This window comes from Mastomys coucha, unplaced genomic scaffold, assembly GCF_008632895.1.
Source record: "Mastomys coucha isolate ucsf_1 unplaced genomic scaffold, UCSF_Mcou_1 pScaffold23, whole genome shotgun sequence".
Taxonomy (NCBI): Eukaryota; Metazoa; Chordata; class Mammalia; order Rodentia; family Muridae; genus Mastomys; species Mastomys coucha.
In genome coordinates this window covers 48,346,062-48,365,098 of record NW_022196906.1, presented here as the reverse complement: position 1 = coordinate 48,365,098, position 19,037 = coordinate 48,346,062, and the positions used below count along the sequence as shown (strand labels likewise).

Below are 19,037 nucleotides of genomic sequence, written 5' to 3'. Positions count from 1 at the left end.
GAGAGAGGGAGGGAGGGAGAGAGGGAGGGAGGGAGGGAGGGAGAGAGAGAGCTTCACAGGTTTGAGGAAACCTGGGCACTTGCAATCCTGATTCTCTCTCCTCCCTGGCAAGGCAAGGGGTCCCTGGGGTATGGTTTTTCTGCCCGTGGAGTTGCTCCCCAACTTCCATACACTTAAAAGAAGTTTTTAAAAAGATGAATCTACTATGAAATTAGGCCTTTCTCTGGGGCTTGAACCTAGCTCTACCTAAATCATGCTCCCGCCCAGAATCCACAGTATTCTGTGAACCAAGGCTCATTGTCTGTCCCCACCCCCACAATAGACAGTATGGTCTGTCCCAAAGCTTTGCAACTAACACTTTTCATACTTAAGTTTTTAATTGAAGAGCTTCTGTATAAAAGGAGATTCAATTTCATGGGAGAAGAGAGTGTTGGTTTTTGAAAGCGTGTCCTGAGGTGAGAAAGAATTACCTATTCAACCCATTTCCACCATTCCCCATCCCGTCCTCACCCTCCTCTAAGTGGTCTCAATAGCTCCATCCTGCGCATTCACCGTGAGCCTGCCTCTCAGGTCTCTATAAAAACCAGAAAGAAGCTTTTTCTGCGCCTCTCAAGGCTTTTGTGCCCGTCACTCCATCCCTCTGAGCGTTTCTGTAGCACTCATTACTGTCGCATGTGCGAGCTCTGAAGAGGGACTTCCACAGACAGGAGGGAGGTGCTTACACCACTAGAGTTTCTGGACAAAGGATTGGGCTTTCTGAAGATATTTCATTTCCTGTGAGGGCTGAATGCCACCTAAGTAACTCAATTAGCATTTCCCAGGAAGCCACAGGATTACAGCCTTTCTCTCTGAGGCCAACTTAAGGGATGAGAGTCAGGCTTGGAATGGAGAGGCTCCGGCCCTTATGTCCTCAGCCAGGTAAGCCACAAGTTCATCCTTTTGACAAACTCACTCCCAAGTGTGGAGAGAAATTGAGGCAAACGCCTTAGGAATCGGCTAGGTTCCTGGCATCCAGGTACTGACTGTGTGGGACCGCTTTACCCTGGGAGGTGCTGAAGTATTCACAGCAGTACCTAGGGACAGCAGCCTCAGAGTCCTAGCAAAAGCTTTTGTCCTCTAGGTCTTGTGGACATCTTGCAGAGTGCACGGAAGTGTTTGCTCACCCCATTTCTGTTTTAATGAGAACATGATTAATTTCCCTCTCTCCTCAGGATGCTGACTGACCTTCTCAGGAGAACTCAGAATAGAGCATCCAGAGTCAGGCTCTACTGGACAGGACAGAGAACCCCTGGGCTTGGGGATAGTGAGGGTGACTGCTCTGAATCAAAGCTTCACAGGATCTGCCTGCCTTAAAGGTGAGGGGCAGGCTTCTGTCAGGCTCACATGCAGAAAAACATACTGGGCACATATGTTCCGGTACCCAGAAAGGCTGGGGAGAGAGGCTTCATACATTTGAAGCTAAACTGGCTGCATAGTAAGATCTTATCTTTTTTTGTTTTGTTTTGTTTTGTTTTTTGTCTTTCCAGACAGGGTTTCTCTGTATAGCCCTGGCTGTCCTGGAACTCACTCTGTGATCAGGCTGGCCTCGAACTCAGAAATCTGCCTGCCTCTGCCTCCCAAGTGCTAGGATTAAAGGCGTGTGCCACCACTGCCCGGCAGTAAGATCCTATCTTAAAAACAAACAAAACTAACCCCACCCCTACTTCAAAACAAAACAAACAGCAAAAAAACAAAACAAAACAACAACAACAACAAAAACCCAAAAAACCACAAAACCCCTCACGCACACACGTCTTTCTATTAGTCATTACTTGACCCAAGATTTGATACACCTCCCGGCTAGTTCTTTTTCATGTGTCCCTGAGCCACTGAGAAGTGGGAGTAAGGTGTACAGCCACCCTTTAAGTCCAACCTAGCACACGGAATACAGCACAAGAGATACTTCATAAAAGTGGCTCGGCAGACAATGTGCCTGCTGTGCAAGCCCAATGTTCTGATTTTGATCCTTGGACCTACATAAAGACAGAAGGGCAGAACCAACTCTGTACAGTTGTCCTCTGATGCTCCACCCCTACATCATACACAGACACAAAGATAATGAATAGAAATAGGAAAACATTAGTTCGTGACTGCCCAGCACAGTCATCCAGCACTGTCTAACTATGCTGAATATCTGATACGGGGAAATAATTCCACCGTGCTTCTCAGGAAAGGCAGCTCTACCAAGCACTTCTTTTTCCCTTCTTCATTTTCCTCTTTAAAACTTGTGGGTGAGAGAACATCCTTGGCCCTCGCTTAGGGTCACACACATTTCTAATTTCTCAAGTCCTCGCTATTTTCCATGACTACATTTCTGTGACAATACCAGAAAATAATGCTCTCATAATCATATTACAGTTGGTTTTAGCTCCATTAAAAACATCTGGTAAAAGAAAGACGGTGCATGTTTGTAACAGAGTGCCCTTAGGTGTGCTTTTGGGCCCCGACTCTTTGGCTAGCCCCAGTGTTCCACGTGGCCCTCCGGGGAGCAGCACGGACCTACCTGTAAGACAGATGCCCTGGGTGCTGTTGCACAGGTCTACCATCACCCGAATCTGGGAAGAGAGAGGTGATTAATAGCAAACAGTAGACAGTGGGCTTGGAAGATGTGCTTTTATTCAGATGAGCAGAAAACAACTGGGAAAAAGCACTAAGTAACTTCAGGACAATCTGCTCATGCGTGAGAAAAACAAATGACCAGGGAATGCTGAGAGCAGGAGAAATGGTCCTCCCCAGGGAAGAACGCACTGACACTGACTAGCTGCCCGATTCCAAATGGTGAGCCCCAAAACATACATGTAAGTAACATCATACAGACCGAGCAGAGTGTACTTGTGGATATAGGGATATTTGTGTGTGTGTATATATATATATTTATACATATAGGTTGTGTAATAACAACTGATGAAGATAAAAGCCATGAAAGAGAGCAAGGAGGGTGCATGGGAGGCTTAGAACAAGGAGACAGAAGGGAGAAATTATGTAACTATATTATAATGTCAAACAAACTAACTAACTAACACACACAAAAACCTGAAGAGCCATGCATACTGACACACCCAGCCCTTCCAGAGGCCGAGGTGAAAGGATGGCAAGTTCAGGGCTTTGTTTGGGCTACAGAGTGAGTTCAAGGCCAGTTTGGTCAATGCATGGAGACCCTATATCTAAAGTTAAAGAGCTGAGGATCCTGGTCAGTGATAGAGTACTTGCCTGGCATGCACGAGGCCCTACAGTCAGTCCTTATGATAGCCTCAAACTGTGAAGAAACCTTTAGAAGACCCATGTATATTTGATATAAGTGGCTTCCTTCAGCTTCGGAGAAGACAGAGGGGATCCCTTGGGAATCCAGTTTTCACACTCTGGTGATGAGCAGATTCCCAACATCTGAAAAGCTTGCTATGCGAGCCTTGCTATGTGACCAGTAGAAGGTATTTAAACTCTCAACATGCTAGTAATCCATCCACCTGCCTGAAGGGCTGAGCTAACTCAGCCCCCAGTACATGGAAAGTACTCCTCACTGGCTGAGCTCCTCAGACCATGGGACACTCTTGGTCACAATCACTACCACAAGGGCTGAGCTTGAGGTCCACCCTTCCGTGCACGGCTGACCTATCGTTCTCTGCTCTGCTCCCCAGAACCAAGTGTGATGATCTCAGGTCCACAGGTTGAGATGTGGATAAAACACAGAGTGGTGGACATGCATTGGTTTATGTAGGGCAATGGTGCACGGACAAGATCTTTAGTATGATTCCATACTGGTAAGTTTAAGATACCATGGGTGTGTGTGGGGAGAACATCACATGAGATGGAGTTGGAGAACCAGGTGGAAGAAACTGTACTAAGCTCAACATGCCATTTAATCTTTTCTTCATGGGTTGTACCTTCACTTCAATTACTTTTAGTTTTTTGATCTGGAAGGAAGGCTCAGTGGTTATGGGCATTTGCTGTTCTTGGAAGGGCTAAAGTTCAGTTACTGCCTGCAACTTCAGATCTCGGGCACCCAAACTCTTCCTCAGGCTCTGGAGGCCTCTGGACTTGGGTGCTCGAATGCACACAGACAGATATAGATACACATAATTAAAAGTAAAAAACAAACAAACAAACAAACAAACAAAAAACTCAAAATCTCTTGGCTTGAAGAAAAGGTGATTTACTTTCTTGTGTTGGATCCGTTTGTTAGTGGATCCAGAGGGAAGCTCATCCTGGTGTGTGTGTGTGTGTGTGTGTGTGTGTGTGTGTGTGTTCCAACAAAATTTCTTGAGTGCTATAGAAAGAGGTTTGTGGGCTAACGAGTGCACATCACACATTTACACAAATGTAGTAAAACTGAACTGTGCAAGGAATACAAGTAGGTTCTTTTTATCTGCACTCATAAATTCAGCCAACTACAGGCTGAAAAGAATCATGCTTTGCACTGAAAACGTGCCGACTTCATTTGTCATTCTCTGAATGATACCACAATTATGTGCACAGAATTTATACTGTCTGAGGCATTATAAGGAATCTAGAGATGACTTAAAGTAGACAAGAAGACACACATAGGTTACATTCAAATGCTACACTATTTTATATAAAGGGATATGAGCATCTTATAAATTTGGTATCTAAGAAGGGGCATAGAATAAATCCCCTGTGGATGCTGGGTGTGGGGGTGATGTGTTCTATCATAGGATAAGATCTAGATGCTAACTAATACCTTGTGGATGTCTCAGGTGCCTCCACTGCCCAACAGCTCTCTGAACTGAAGCGTATTGGGCACTGCTCATTTCTAATAGTGCCCCTGTCTACTCAGGGCACACAGCCTGCTGGGGGGTGGGGATGAGGGGAAGAGGCTCCACTCTAGGTCCACTGTACTCTATAAAGGCTTTGATAATTATCTTAACATGGCCAGACGCCCCCCCCCCCCATGGATTCACTGCATTTTAGTTACTTTTATAAATGAATGTAATCAGCTACACCGTGAAAAAATTTATTGTCTTTAAAAAATATATAATTGCGCATTGAGCAGCCCAGAAAAGACTTCACAATGATTCATCTGTTGCCTGGGGGATCACAGCGGAGGCTGGTTTGCCACAGCCAAGCATCAATAGGGAAAATGAGCCTTTCTTCCTGACACTCATTACTGGTCTGGGACAGGCACAGCTGGAAACTGTGGGGAGGCAGTTTTCATTTCCTGACCTGTTAGCTTCATTTATGTGCTGAGTGTCAATTTACATGTTTTATAGGAAATTATTTTGATCTTCTCAGAAATATTCTCTTAATAAACTTAGGCACCATAACTCTATATTTGAAACGAAACATTCTGTATGAAAATGTGAGGTCATAAAGCCAGAAGTGACCCCCACCAACACCCCCCACACACACCCCACCATCACAATGATTAAGAATTTCAATGACAATCTAAAAATTAAGAATCAAAAGTCACAAAACCTAGATTGCCAAACTCCAGAGTCATATTGGTATAGAGGGCTTCTTGGGTTTTGATTTAGGACTTCAGGGTGTAGAAGTGGAAGAGGCCTTCGAAGCCATTACCCTGGGAGGTGTTAGGCAGGCTGTGTCTACATCCCTGTCTCCATCCAGGCTCCCCAGCCCTCTGGAGGCCATTGCCTTGGGCCAGTCATACTGTCTCACCAATGGCTTTTTGTTGGCTCCCCTGAAGGAAGGGGAGCCGGCACTCCAGCTCTGTGAAAGGACCGAGCCGGCACTCCAGCGGCCTCACCAGTTTTGTGTTTTATCTTGGAAACACTATTATCAATGCTATGTTGTTTATGTATGGAGTTAGTCACCCCATGTTCCTGGTAGGAAAAGTATACAAGGATTTCTGGACTGGAATTTTTCATTGCAACATGGTTTGTGTAGCAAGATGAAGCAAACGACCTTAACATAACAGGTTTTATATTGATGACCTATTATGTCAAAAACAATGTGATGGGTCAGAATATACTTTCTAGAAAAGTGGCTTTGACGTACTGCTAGATTAAAAAAAAAAAGCAAATAATAGCCATGCAACACAACAATGAGCCCTGCCAGGGTACCTCCCTGCATACCTTCTCTTGGCTCAGTGAAATAGTGTTTAAATGCCAATTTGGGGGCTGGTGGGACTGAAGATGTAGCTCAGTGGGTAGAGTACTTGCCTACTTTGTAAGAACCCTGGTTTCTATTGCCAGAACTGTACAAAACCAGACTGGAGCACACCCTAATCCCAACAGCCTGGACTACATCAGATTCTGCCTCAACCCCCAAAATAAAAAGCCGATAAACATGATAAACATAGCTTAGTCCTATGTTTCTAGGACAAAAGCCGTTCCTTAGGACTATTCTTAATTGTGTAAATTACTCTGATGAGCATGTCAATGACCTAACAAAAGCTCCCAGCATCTGATAATTGGCCTGCCGTTATCAGATTCCTTGGAGACAAAAGACTCTGAGAAAGTTCCTTACTGGCAGTTCTAACCACAGTCGATGAAAGATGACCCAGAGGTCTGAAGTTGTGGTCAGATAATCTGGACTCAGTCTAGAAAGGCAGGCTCTTCCTCCTGGCCACTGTGTGAAGAAAATTTGCAATCCCAAAAGGAACACCCAGTTTGCCTTTGTTTAAAAATTAAAAAAAAAAAAAAAAAAAGATACTCGAGGCCAGCCACCTGCAGGCACCTAACCAAAACTGAAGCCTTCCTTACTTCTTCCTCCCCAAACCTAGCTTTAAACGTAAATACAAAGTACTCTGTCCTTGGCAGCAAGAGCCACGAAATTAAACAAAGCAGTCGCAGATAAGCCAGTTTAAAGAGCATCTTGCCTTCAAAGAGAATGTGTGGCTGTGTGTGGTGGTGCTCACCTGTAATCTGCAGGTGGGAGGCGGAGGTAGGAGGACTACAAGTTCAGGCCACTTTAAGGAGAAGACATACACACGCGCGCGCACACACAAACACACACGCATGCACATGCACGCATACAGACACCCACAACACACTCGCACACACGCACACAAACACACTCTCACTCTTTGAAGAGAGTGAGGGGAGTCAGAATGTTTATATTTTAAAACTGTGGTAGGAGTGTTATAAAACTGAGACTGTGCGATTTTTTTTTTTTTTTGATATGAAGTCCCTTAGTCTGTGAACCGTTTTCCATATTCATCACAAGCTCTTGAAATCCCCATTTGATGTGATGGAGCTGCCCTAAGGCTCAACAGTGCAACTCTGAGGGCCCAGGTAAGCCTGGTCTGCTCATCTTCTTGTCCTTTATTCTTCTGGGGTCCCTAAGGACCCAAGGGAATCCTCCTCCTCCCGAACCAGAGCTGTCTACAGTGAGCTTTACAGTGACAGTAGATGGCTGTCAGTCAGCTCCGCAGCATGGCTCTTCCTGATCTGGACTGGAATAGCAGTGCGCGAATACAGGGAAATTCAAGAAATATTTGCTCAGCTGTGGAAAGGAATGTGTCCCTCACCACTGACACCGTGCTTTCCTTACGGGAAGTAACATTGGTGCTGTTGGAGTTCTGAGAGTCACACCCCAGAGCATGGTCTTTTGCCCAAACTGAGGACTTTATTTCTTTATGAATGCTGCAGTCTTTCTTTAGCACCCAGACTGGACTTGAAGTAGTCAGATTCTTCCTGTCTCTGTCCCCAGGTGCTGTGGCCCTCTGTCGGCTTGTGTGCTCCAGAGCAATGTAAGCATGCTGGGGGTGCTGGGGGAGAGATGGCTCAGTGGTTAAGAGCACTGACTGCTCTTCCAGAGGTCCTGAGTTCAAGTCCCAGGCTCACAACCATCTGTGATGGGATCTGAAACCCTCTTCTGGTGTGTCTGAAGACAGTGTATAGTGTGCTCACGCACATAAGATAATTTATTTTTTTAAAATGCAAGTGAGACTCCAGTTTTCTTTTGTTTGTTTTGTGTGGCTGTTGTAGGGGATGGTAGGGGAGGAGGTGAATCCAGGGCCTCACACTCGCTTCACAAGCATGCTGCTCCCAAGCTATATACATACACACAGCATGTGCACCCCTCCGCACAGAAATTTCAATCTAGAGTTCTTACTCAACACAATTTTGTAAAATGAAGAAAAAGAAACTACTGAGAAAACCAGTATAAGACAGAAACATATCTACTTAAAAGGGGAACATTGAAGAAGAGATGGGTGAAGCTAAAAATTACTTTCCTTTTAAATAAAGAGACAACAAAAATATGTATAGTGAGTTCCAGGAAGCGCCTTTGGTCCTTACATGTTATATAATTGAATCCTTCTGTTTACTTACAGCTTATGTATGTCTGTTTTTTTTTTTTCTTCTTTAGAGCACCGGTTCTCAACCTTCCTAATGGTGACCCTTTAATAAAATTCCTCATGTTGTAGTGACTCCCAACCATAAAATTATTTTGTTGTCACTTCATGAACTGTAATTTTGCTACTGTTATGAATCATAATGTAAATATCTGATATGCAGGATATCTGATATGTGACCCCTGTGTAAGGGTCATTTGACCTCCAAAGGGGTCATGACCCACAGTTGAGAACCGCTGCTTCAGAGCCTGAAGGACCTGCTGAAGGTCACACAGCTAGCTTGGCGGTCAGTGTGAAGGCACCATCCAGTCCCAGTGATTATGTTCTTAGTGGAGGTTTAGGTCATATAGAAACCCACAGTTTGATATTTATTTAGCTTTTTGTGTGGTATGTGCTGGGGATCAAACCTGGGACATATGCCTGTCAGTTATGCCCTCTTCTTCTGAGATAATTTTTAGATTTGTAAAGATCTTTTCTCATGGAAAAGAGACTTCTCAGAATTAAGGTGTCCTCCTTTTTCTGAATACATTCTTATACAGGTTTCTCTTTCTTGGCAGGTCACATTCAGTCGGCAAGCATGCCCAGTATTCTCCCGTTTCTGAACCAGTTCACTTCTGTTCTTTCTCATTTGTCTTGGATGCCCTCAGAGCCCTGACTAGATCTGGAGAAGGGACTCCTTTTCCTTCTGCCTAGCCACCAAGTTCCTTTTCGTAGTTCTAGACTGTAGATTTTCCTCTCCACTGTAATGCTACCATCCTGACCACAAACAAGTCTTTTCTTGCCTAGATTAATATAATAACTCCCTAGCCTTCATCTTGCTTTGAGCCCATCTACACACCTCTGACCACATCATCTCTCTTCCTAGAAAACCATCCTCTGACTTCCACTGATAAAGGGATCCCAACAGCTTCTAATTGCTCACTGGCTTTATTCGCAATAGTGGGAATTAAATTTTTTTCTAGCCTAGCCAGTCAACCTTGATTCCATTTCTCCTGCTCAAGGTCTCCAGTTTAGGGGGTGCCTGGCCAGGGTCCTTCTCTCTCACTGTTGTCAGTCCAGTCCCTAGACACTCAAGTCAAGAATTGCACTTTAAGCATATCCCCTCCTTCTTGCCCAGACTCATAAAACTGTTCTTCCATAACAGCAGTGATTTCTTTCATTGTTAGGCTTAAACCCAGAGCCTTGGTACACAGCACAGGCTAGTGTGTACTCTGCCAGCAGCTCCATGTCCAGCCTCTGAGCACCTCTTTTCCTCATGGGTCCCATCCTTATCTCATGGCTATAAGAGATTTCCTTTTAACAATCTTCTTACTCAGAGATTTTTCTACTAGTGTCCTCGAAAGGGAGAGGGCATTTTTTTTTCTTCTTCTAATGAGCAAAATTCTAGATTGTGCCCATCACTATGGAGTTACTGTAAGCAACAAATTGTACAAGTGTTTTAGAGCCCCTGCCCAGCATTGGACCTTGGGCACAGTTACCCACAACTCACTCCTGGTCCTCTCCGGGTCTTGGCTAGAGCCAAGGAAGCTCTCAAAGCTCTCAGCAGTTCAGGAACACATGAAACTTTTCAGTAGCAAATGAAGAGACTACTTTGTTGCACTCAGAACAAACTTCACAAATTGCATTTTTGAAAGATCTTCAGCTGGTCTTTTTGTTTTAACTTTACCTTTCAGTAAAGAAAATTGTGTCCTGAACTTTAGTTAAACTAGAAGTAAATTATATCTATTTAAGACATAGAGCTGTTAAAACTCGGAGATCTACATAAAAGCAACTAATGAGCTTGAAAAATGCTCTCTTTTTTTGGTGGCAGAAGCACAACCTAAAAGCTCCAGCTTCTTTCACACAATGTGACCTTTAGTCTGCAGATAAAAATGCGTGTAAATTAAACTTGAATGTCAACTAGATTTAGCCAAGGATTCTTTTTTATGGTGGGGGTGGGGTGAGGGCCATGAGGAATGTAGAAGAAAAAAAGATGTCTTAGACCTAGAAAAAAATTTTTAAACTGCATAAGTGTGTTCTTTCAATAACTACTATTCTGGTGACTCCCTCCTTGGTAACCAACCATATCCTGGGGTACACAAGACACCCCCCCCCAGGAAAGAAGTTATCCCTCCTCTTTTAGAAGTACTTACTTTTCTGTCTCCCCTTCAGATTTTCTTAATTTTCAAAATGAAAGCATGAATTCTTTTGTTTGTTTGGTGTTTTTGAATGCCAGTAATAGGAACCAGCAGAAGCTAACAGTAGAAGAGACACAGGAAAAAAAATAACAATGGCTTTCAGAAGTATTCCACCTGTCACTGTGTCATACAGCAGGGTGGGGAGCCAGGAAATCCTACACCTTGAAGACTTCTGTCTTGCTGCCAGATGAAGGTTAATTCTGATTTGCTATTTATTTATTTATTTATTTGCTTATTTTGGGTGTTTCTGGGGAATGGAGCCAGGGCCTTTTGCATGCTAGGCAAACATCCATCATTCAGCTATACCCCCTGTCCCCTGTTGTGCTGTGAGTGACATGAAGATGGGTTATTTTGATGGCAATCTAAGCTTCTTGAGGCCACATAGTTTCCCAAAGTAGCCACTGATAAAAGTAGATCACAGGCACCTGGGATGCTGGAGGAATTTGGGAGCAGATAGTAAGCTCAGAGCTCAGGGCAAGAGGGCTCACAATTGCATAACACTATGGCTGGCTTCCCATCTCCCACCTCCCAGTTGTTACGTTGAAGCAACGTGCTAGCATCAGGAAATGATAGGAACCAGTGAGGTGAGCATGGGGGCAATGAGGACACAAAAGCAAAGCGTCATGAGTGACGCAATGCCCTTATAAAAATAAAATGGGTGTTTTGTTTCGTGTGAGACCTAATCTCACTATGGCCCCTGGATGCCCTGGAAACTCACTCTGTAGACAAGCTTTGTCTCCAACTCAGAGATCTGCCTGCCTCTGCCTTCTGAGTGATGGTATTAAAGGTGTGTGTTACCACATCCAGCAATGATCCAAAATGAGGACTCAGAAAGTACTTCTGTCTTTGGAGGGTGTTGAAGACCCTGCTATTAAAGTTACAGTCCACCATGTCTGGATAGCCTTCCAAGTTTAGCCTTCTGAGTTTGGTGCAAAATGGAAGATTCTCTTTCTCAGCAGGGCTTCTTTCCCCTTCTTTGCCTGACCTTATCTGGAGAGTGTCTCTAAACACAGATGCCTAACCTTATCTGGAAGATGACCTCACATGGAACTTCCTGTAAGTGCTCCACATAAGATCTTCCTACCATACGGTAATTAGGTACCATGTTATGACTAATCAGCTTTTTCCATCCATAGCCCTAAGAGCCCATGTATACTTTACCCCATGTAATCATAACTATGAACTGGAATATGGTCTACCAGACACTGAGTATGCTGGCCTGTAGAATCTAGACTTCTCCATTACTCCAGGCTGTGAGAAGTAAATTTCTGTTGTTTTAAAGAACCCAGTCTCTGGTATTTTGTTACTAGCGTCTCAATAGATTAAGGTAGTGCCTCTTTTTGGCTTGTCTGTGGTCCTGGGAATTGAACTGAGCATAGGGCTTTTCACATGCTTAGCTCAAGCTCTACCACTGAATTTCATCCCCAGCCCAGGGATTTAAAACGAAAACTTACTGAAGACTTGACTCCGATACTAGGTTCTGCTTTTATATTATCTTCAAAATTCCTAGAAACTGCATGAGACAGTTATTACAGATAAGAACACAGAGGCTTGGAGAAGTCAAAGATGCCCAAGGTTACCCAGCTACCAGCTGAAAACCCACTTGACTTCCGTGTCCACTGTGTTCGTTCCTATATACTTCAGGGGTCATTTAGGCATACAGTTTGGATAAGGACCTAACAGTGAAGGAAGGATTCTGTATTTCTCAAATTATGGGTGGGTACATGAGGTGGGTGACATCACAGCAGGGAGCTAAAGCTCATCACAGAGAGATCTTGGGACAAGGGCTCTGGGAGAATCTGTGGGCTGAGAACCCATCCTTTGACAAAGATTCCCTTGTCAAGCATCCTCAGCCTGTGATGTAGTGTGGTTCCAGGTGGGCTTGCTGTCTCCCTGGGGTGAAGAGGCCCTTTTTAGTATATGGCTTTGAGTTGGAAATGGTCAGGGAAAAGATGAGAAGAGATGATTCAATGGGTTCTACAAGGCAGTATTCTGCTCTGGTTGGAAGGCTCAGCGGGCTTACTCCTACTGCCTCTGCTGCTTTGGCTGGAAAGAGATGAGACTAGACCAACCCCGAGGTAGGCTTTACTAAGTTCTTTTTAATAGCTCTTTGGGAACAGGTCCACATGGCATCATGCCATTCATTTGGTCAACATCGTTTCCCTATTCTCATGGCTCCAGATGCTCAGTCCTAACCCACTATTTTTTCCCATATGTCCTTAGATGACCATGGCGATTTTATATAGCTGTCCCACAGATGCTGTCTGCAGACCTTCTGCCACCAAATCCACAGATGCTTGAGTCTCTGTGCAAGATGGCACAGGATTTGCATATAAGGTGTGGATATATTTCTATATACTTGAAACCATGTCTAAGTGAATAGTGACAAGAAAAAACACCCCACAACTTTAATACGTAAACAATTATTTTCAGACAGATGTGGTGACACATGTCTGTAACACTAGTACTTCAGAGGCAGAAGCAGGTGGATCCCAAAGTTCAAAGTCACCCTCAGCTATTAAGTTGGAGACCAGCTTTGTTACAGGAGACCTGACTCAAAAACTAAACTAAACTAAACAGGGCTGGAGAGGTGGCTCAGTTGGTGCCGTGACTGTTGAACAAAGGTGAGAATCTGAATCTGGATCCTCAGCACCTACGAAAAGCTGGGCATAGCAGTGAACCTGTAATTCCAGCATCGTACAGGGCAGGGGCAGTGGCGGCAGAAGGATCCCTAATGCTTACCAGCTTGCCAGCTTAGCCAGAACAGCTAGCTTCTGGTTCAGGGAGAGAGCCTGTCTTTAAAAGAACTGGGGGTGGGGAGTGACAGGGAAACATGCTTGACAGCACCCTCTGGCTCCCATATATACATATATGTGCATGCTTGCAACATGTGTGTACACGTACAGACACAATATGATGGAGAGCAACTGAGCCAGAGCCAGAGAGAGAGAGAGAGAGAGAGAAAGAGAGAGAGAGAGAGAGAGAGAGAGAGAGAGAGAGAGAGAGAGAGAGCCCTCAATTATTTTTAATGTGTGTTGGATTGCATCTGTAGCTGTGGAATTGATGGATACAATAGAATGAAGTGTGTTAACACTATATGTTTTCTTAGTGCATATGCAAAGTTAGGTGTTCATGAAGAAGGTTCTGAAGGCTGTTGTGAAGGGGTCAGCTCTTCTTCTGCATACTAGCATTACCTAAGGCACAGCCAGATTTAGGGGTGGGGGAGGTGCCAAAGTACCAAGACCAACGGCCAAGATCCTAGCAGAGATGTTACTTCAAGTTCTCCCTCCACCATTAACCCCTAGGACAACTTCCTGACATCCGAACTACCCACATAGTGTCAGGTTTTCTCTAGTAACACTGCCTTGGCACAAATGTCACCCCGAAGGTACAGAAACCCACCTGCCAAGTCTGCATATGGGTTTTTATTTTGGCTACCCTTTTGTATGCTCTTGTATCAGGTTAATTTCCTGTCATGTCCTCTCTTTATGACAGGCGCTCATGAGATATCTGTTATCCCCTCCAACTGAACAGAATAGAATTGGAAGAGGGCAGACATTTGGGGTTTGTGAATGCATAGAACCTGTCTCAACATTGACTCTCCTGATTTGGGAAGGCAGTAGTTTAGCTCAGCCCAGGCCCCACCTCCTGAGTGCTGCCACACCCTCACAGTGGCTCTGTCTTGCCTTCAGGGAACAAAGCTGACTTAGCAGCTTGGGTTCACCAACTCCAGCACTTCCTCAGAGATGATGGTTAGCATGGGGTCAGCAAACTATAGTAAAGCTACAGCATTGGAAATGTTAGGGTCTGACTCCTTCTTCTGATGACCTCTGTGGGAACCTGCACTCAGTGTGCACATAAAACCTAGACACACACACATAGATACCCACAGATGCATACACACACATACACATGCACTTAAAAATAAATCAAGCTGAACCAAACCAAATGCCAGAAATCACTTCTACCTTAAATCTAACAACCATACTAGTGGTTCACCCCTCCCCCTCACACACAATGTATTCTGAATCAGGCTAATAAATAACAAGTCTGTGATCAAGTTAAATAGATCAAGTTTGTTTAAAACCACCCAAGACACAACGGTTACACTTAGGATGCTGGATGTCCTAAGATGGCCTCTAGCAATGTGAATGTTGCTTAGTCAAAATTGTTCCAACTAAGTCCTCTCTCTCTCTCTCTCTCTCTCTCTCTCTCTCTCTCTCTCTCTCCTTCTTTCCTTCTTTCCTTCCTTCCTTCCTTCCTTCCTTCCTTCCTTCCTTCCTTCCTTCTTTCCTTCCTTCCTTTCTTTCTTCCTCCTCCTCCTTCTTGCTCTGCTTTCTATATTTAAAAGTTGAGACATTCTGGTGCTGGCAAGATGGCTCAGTGGGTAAGAGCACCGACTGCTCTTCCAAAGGTCCTGAGTTCAAATCCCAGCGACCACATGGTGGCTCACAACTACCCATAATGAGATCTGATGCCCTCTTCTGGTGCGTCTGAAGACAGCCACAATGCACTTATATATAATAATAAATAAATCTTTAAAAAAAAAAAGTTGAGGTATTTCCTATATTTTTGCTTCTCCTGAAAACAATTAAGAGTGGGCTCTGGTTCTTGCATGGCTGCTATCAGCAAGAGTATTTGCTGCATGCTATGGTCAGGGTATATACTACATTGGACAAGTTCCCCAAAGCCACATGTTGGGAACCAACCTCTCAAATTCATATGTTACTTGTATTCGGAAGTGGGAATTTAGGAAGTTGATTAGGATCAAATGAGGGGAGTTCTCCCATTACTACATCAACATCATTATATGAAAAAGAGACCTGAGCTAGCAACCTTGTGCTTGGCCATGTATGATGTATCAGGAGAGTCCAGCACCATGTTCCTGGACTTTCAGAACTATGAGCCAAATACAGTTTGATTATTATAAACTACCTGATACTGTGTGTTTTGTTATAACAGCAGAAAATGAACTAAGAGATTACAGTTGTCACAGCGGCTGATGTGCTCTGGGGCATCAGCCATGGTACCTGTGCTTTGTAGGTCTTTTCATCCACATCAAGAAAAGAGTAATTCAGCCAAATACTCAGAAATAATACATAAAGCTAAGTAATAATGAAAAAAATCTTTCTTACCCTCGGTAAGTTTGTTTTTCTATTTATTTTCCATTTTCTTAGGTACAAGTTAAAACAACACATACTTTTTTCTGCCTAATATCCTTTGCTTGGAATGCATCTGGGGATTAGTTCAAGCAGACAGAGAATCTCCTTGTTCTGGCTTCACTGCTACTTACCAGTGCTGTGGCTCATCCTCTTACATGATTGATGAATGTGGTCATCACAGCCTTTTGTATTCACAAAGATTCTGCAACTAGTGACTAAGAACATGCCACTCAGGGGCATGGTAGTCTGTTATGCAAGGTATGCTCTCATGAATGAGACTGCAGGGTCAAAGGGGAAATGTATTCTCAGTTTTTCTAGATTTGCCAAATCAATTTCCTCGTGGACTGTATCATTTCTCAACCTAACAGCAGAGCAAGGGCCTAGCTATTTTCCTTCAGCTTCCTTGGCACAGTGTGATATCAAACTTTATTGATCTTGTCATGGTAAAGGATGAAACTATATTTTAGGGTAGTTGCAAAATACATTTTAAAATTAAGATATCTGGGGTTAGAAAGATGGCTTAGCGGGTAAGAACACTTGTTCTTGTAGAGGACCCAGGTTTGGTCCCCGGCACTTACATGGAAATTCCAATTTTAGGGGATGCAATGCCTTCTTCTGACTTTGTGGGTACCAGGCATGTGCATGGCGCAGAGGCATACACATAAACAAAAGCAGTTATACATGTTAAACAAAACAAACAAATTTTAAAAATTGGTTTTCTCCAACATGTTTAAAAGACATTTGGGGGTGAGAACTGGGGGTAAACGGTTTAAGCACTGATAGGAGAAGAGGGGAAGAGAGACAAGTGGCTGAGGTGGTGTGTTACCAAATGTAAGGATGTAAGAAAAAGCCCATGTGCACAGCACTTCATAAGCTAATAAAAATATAATGTAAAACATTTAAATAGGACTATCATGAATGGGTGGCCAATGCTTTACCCAAGGCATGGGTTATTAAATGAAAATCCAGTCAGGGGATGCTTCCATGTAAGCTATTAGTCAAAGAGATCCCAGAGGCACCCAAACCATAGCCACTGTCGTCATTCTTGGTATCCCACCATAACCAGACAAGAGCCTATGGCTGAAGATCGCATACCCTTCGGTTACAGGACTTTTGAACTCATCTGGCAACTTCCTGTTGGCTATCTAGCTTTCATGGTGCTGGGAAGCACTGGACACTGGAGGAAAAAAGTTGTCAGTGGTCTTACCCAGCACTAGATCCTGCAGTATCAACTTACCAGGTAAGGTGTGCCCACTGTTACAATAATAACTCACACATAATAGGGTTGACTAACTGCTTTCCGATTGGATCTGAGACCTGCTTCAGAAAGGGAATTCATGCCTGATATTGTAAACTTGGCCAAAAATCCATGGCAAGGGAAATCATTAACCTACTGAATATTTATGTTCATATCCATGGTTTACTACTGCTCTCAGTCCTGGTCAGAAAAAAGTATTTTTTTTTTATGTGTATGGGCATTTGGCTCATATATATGTCTGTGCACTGTACACTTGTAGTGCCCACAGAGACCAGACAAGGTCGTGGGTCCCCTGAAACTGGAGTTACAGATGGTTGTGAGCAACCCTGTGGGTGCTGGGAATAGAATCTACAGTAAGTGCCCTCAACTGCTGAGCTGTCTTGTTAGCCCCAAAGAAATCTCTTTCTGCAGTAGATGGAAGGTAATAAAAAATACCTCCAACTGCTCAAAGTCTGGAGAATAAGTGATATTTGAGAATTAGTGATAAGTGGGACATATAGATCAGCCTCACCAAGGCTCACAGAATATGGAAGAAGAGGGGACAGAACGTTAGAACCAGAGGATGGGCAGTGTTAGGTATCACACCAGATTAGGTATGGTGGAGGAAACGGTTTATTGTAGATAGGAAGGTGAGCATAGCCAGAGGATCCTGGAAAAGTCCAGAGTGAACATGGACAGACTGATCCACCCTGAGAGAATAGATGGGAAGGAGGGGGAGGGGTAAGTCAGGAGACAAGGAGACAAAGGGAAGGGAAGGGGAAGAGGCAGGGAGAGGGGGAGGGGGAGGGGGAGAGAGAGGGAGAGGGAGAGAGGGAAAGAGGGAGAGACCAGTGTCCCCAAAATGGCTGGATTATATAGGGAAGAGCAGCTGAAGGAAGGCCGGACCTGGCCCCGGGGTTGGAGGGAGAGTTCAGGGTAAGGGACTCTGGAACTGGTAGGAACAGAGAGAGGCTGGGAGAACCCAGTGGCCAGAATCTGCTTTGATTTGTTAAATAGAAATCTGAGACATTTGTTCCCAGTTTGAGACCTAACCTAAGCAGAGTTGTAACTGCTATGTCCTCTGCACCCTGAGCTCTCTGCAGCTACAGTTACCCACACAAGATCAAGCCAATGGATTCTGTTAACATTGTAGCAAGAAACACTCACTGGACTCAGTGGGTCACAAAAGAAAAACAGAAGAAGGCAGGAAGGTGAGGTTGGGAGGTACTGGGTGTGACCAAGAGAATGAAAGGAGCAGTCAGACTTTAAGGTTTTACTTCCCAAGGAATTCTGGTATTGTTTAGATGAGTAGGTTATCAGGAAATTTTCTTGGGTTTTCCAGGTATATAATAATATAATCTAATGAGAGCCAGACTCTCACTTCTTAACACATATTCAACTACTTTCCTTTGTCTAATTTCTCTGGCTAGTCCTAGGACAAACTGAGCTACCTATAGTGATAGTAGACAGTGCCCTTAGGATGATTGCTAGTGAGTGGAAATCTGGTTTGGTTGGGATGCTCATTATATTTTACCTTGTTAAGACAGCATCTATTGATTTGCATTATAATGTTATACATTAAAAAGTATTGGAGAGATGGGTCAGTGTTTAAGAAGAACACTCGGTGGGGCCCTGGTTGAGTTTCCAGCACCCAGATGGTGGCTCACAACCTTCTGTAACTCTATTCCCAGGTGATCTGAAGCCTTCTTCGGATTCCCAAGTATATACACAGCACATACACATATATGCAGGTAAAATGTATACCATAAAATAAACCTTTAAAATTATAGAAAATTGGGTGACGATATCACATGGCTTTAATCCAGCACTTGAGAGGCAGAGGCAGGTAGATCTCTGAGTTGAGGTGGAGGCTGGCCTGGCCTGGTCGACAAAGCAAAATAAAATAGTTAAGACCACTGGCCATTCTTCCAGAGAACCCTAGTTTTGAGCATGGTAACTCACAACTGTCTGTAATTCCAGTTCCAGAGGATCCAACATCCTCACACAGACATACATGTAGGCAAAATACCAATACAAATGAAATAAATTTTTTTAAAAAAATATATAGAAAATTGAGCAAAGAGGTATGGAAATTCCAGTGCTTAGGAGACTCAGGCAGATAGAGATCTCAAGGCTAGCCTATGACATAG

General features: G+C 43.9%; 1 protein-coding gene and 1 long non-coding RNA gene across 2 annotated transcripts in view; one reads left to right on the top strand and one right to left on the bottom strand.

Moving 5' to 3' along the window:
* Positions 1 to 19,037, bottom strand: part of Gldn (gliomedin) — a 51,767-nt gene that overhangs the window by 28,526 nt on the left and 4,204 nt on the right. Inside the window, exon 2 of the mRNA XM_031344823.1 lies at positions 2,543 to 2,594. Coding sequence (XP_031200683.1) covers positions 2,543 to 2,594 — 52 coding nt within the window. The remainder of the gene's footprint in view (positions 1 to 2,542; positions 2,595 to 19,037) is intronic.
* The window catches only part of LOC116073135, a 36,099-nt gene continuing 29,487 nt past the window's right edge, over positions 12,426 to 19,037 (top strand). Inside the window, exon 1 of the long non-coding RNA XR_004111686.1 lies at positions 12,426 to 12,566. This is a non-coding gene — a long non-coding RNA (uncharacterized LOC116073135). The remainder of the gene's footprint in view (positions 12,567 to 19,037) is intronic.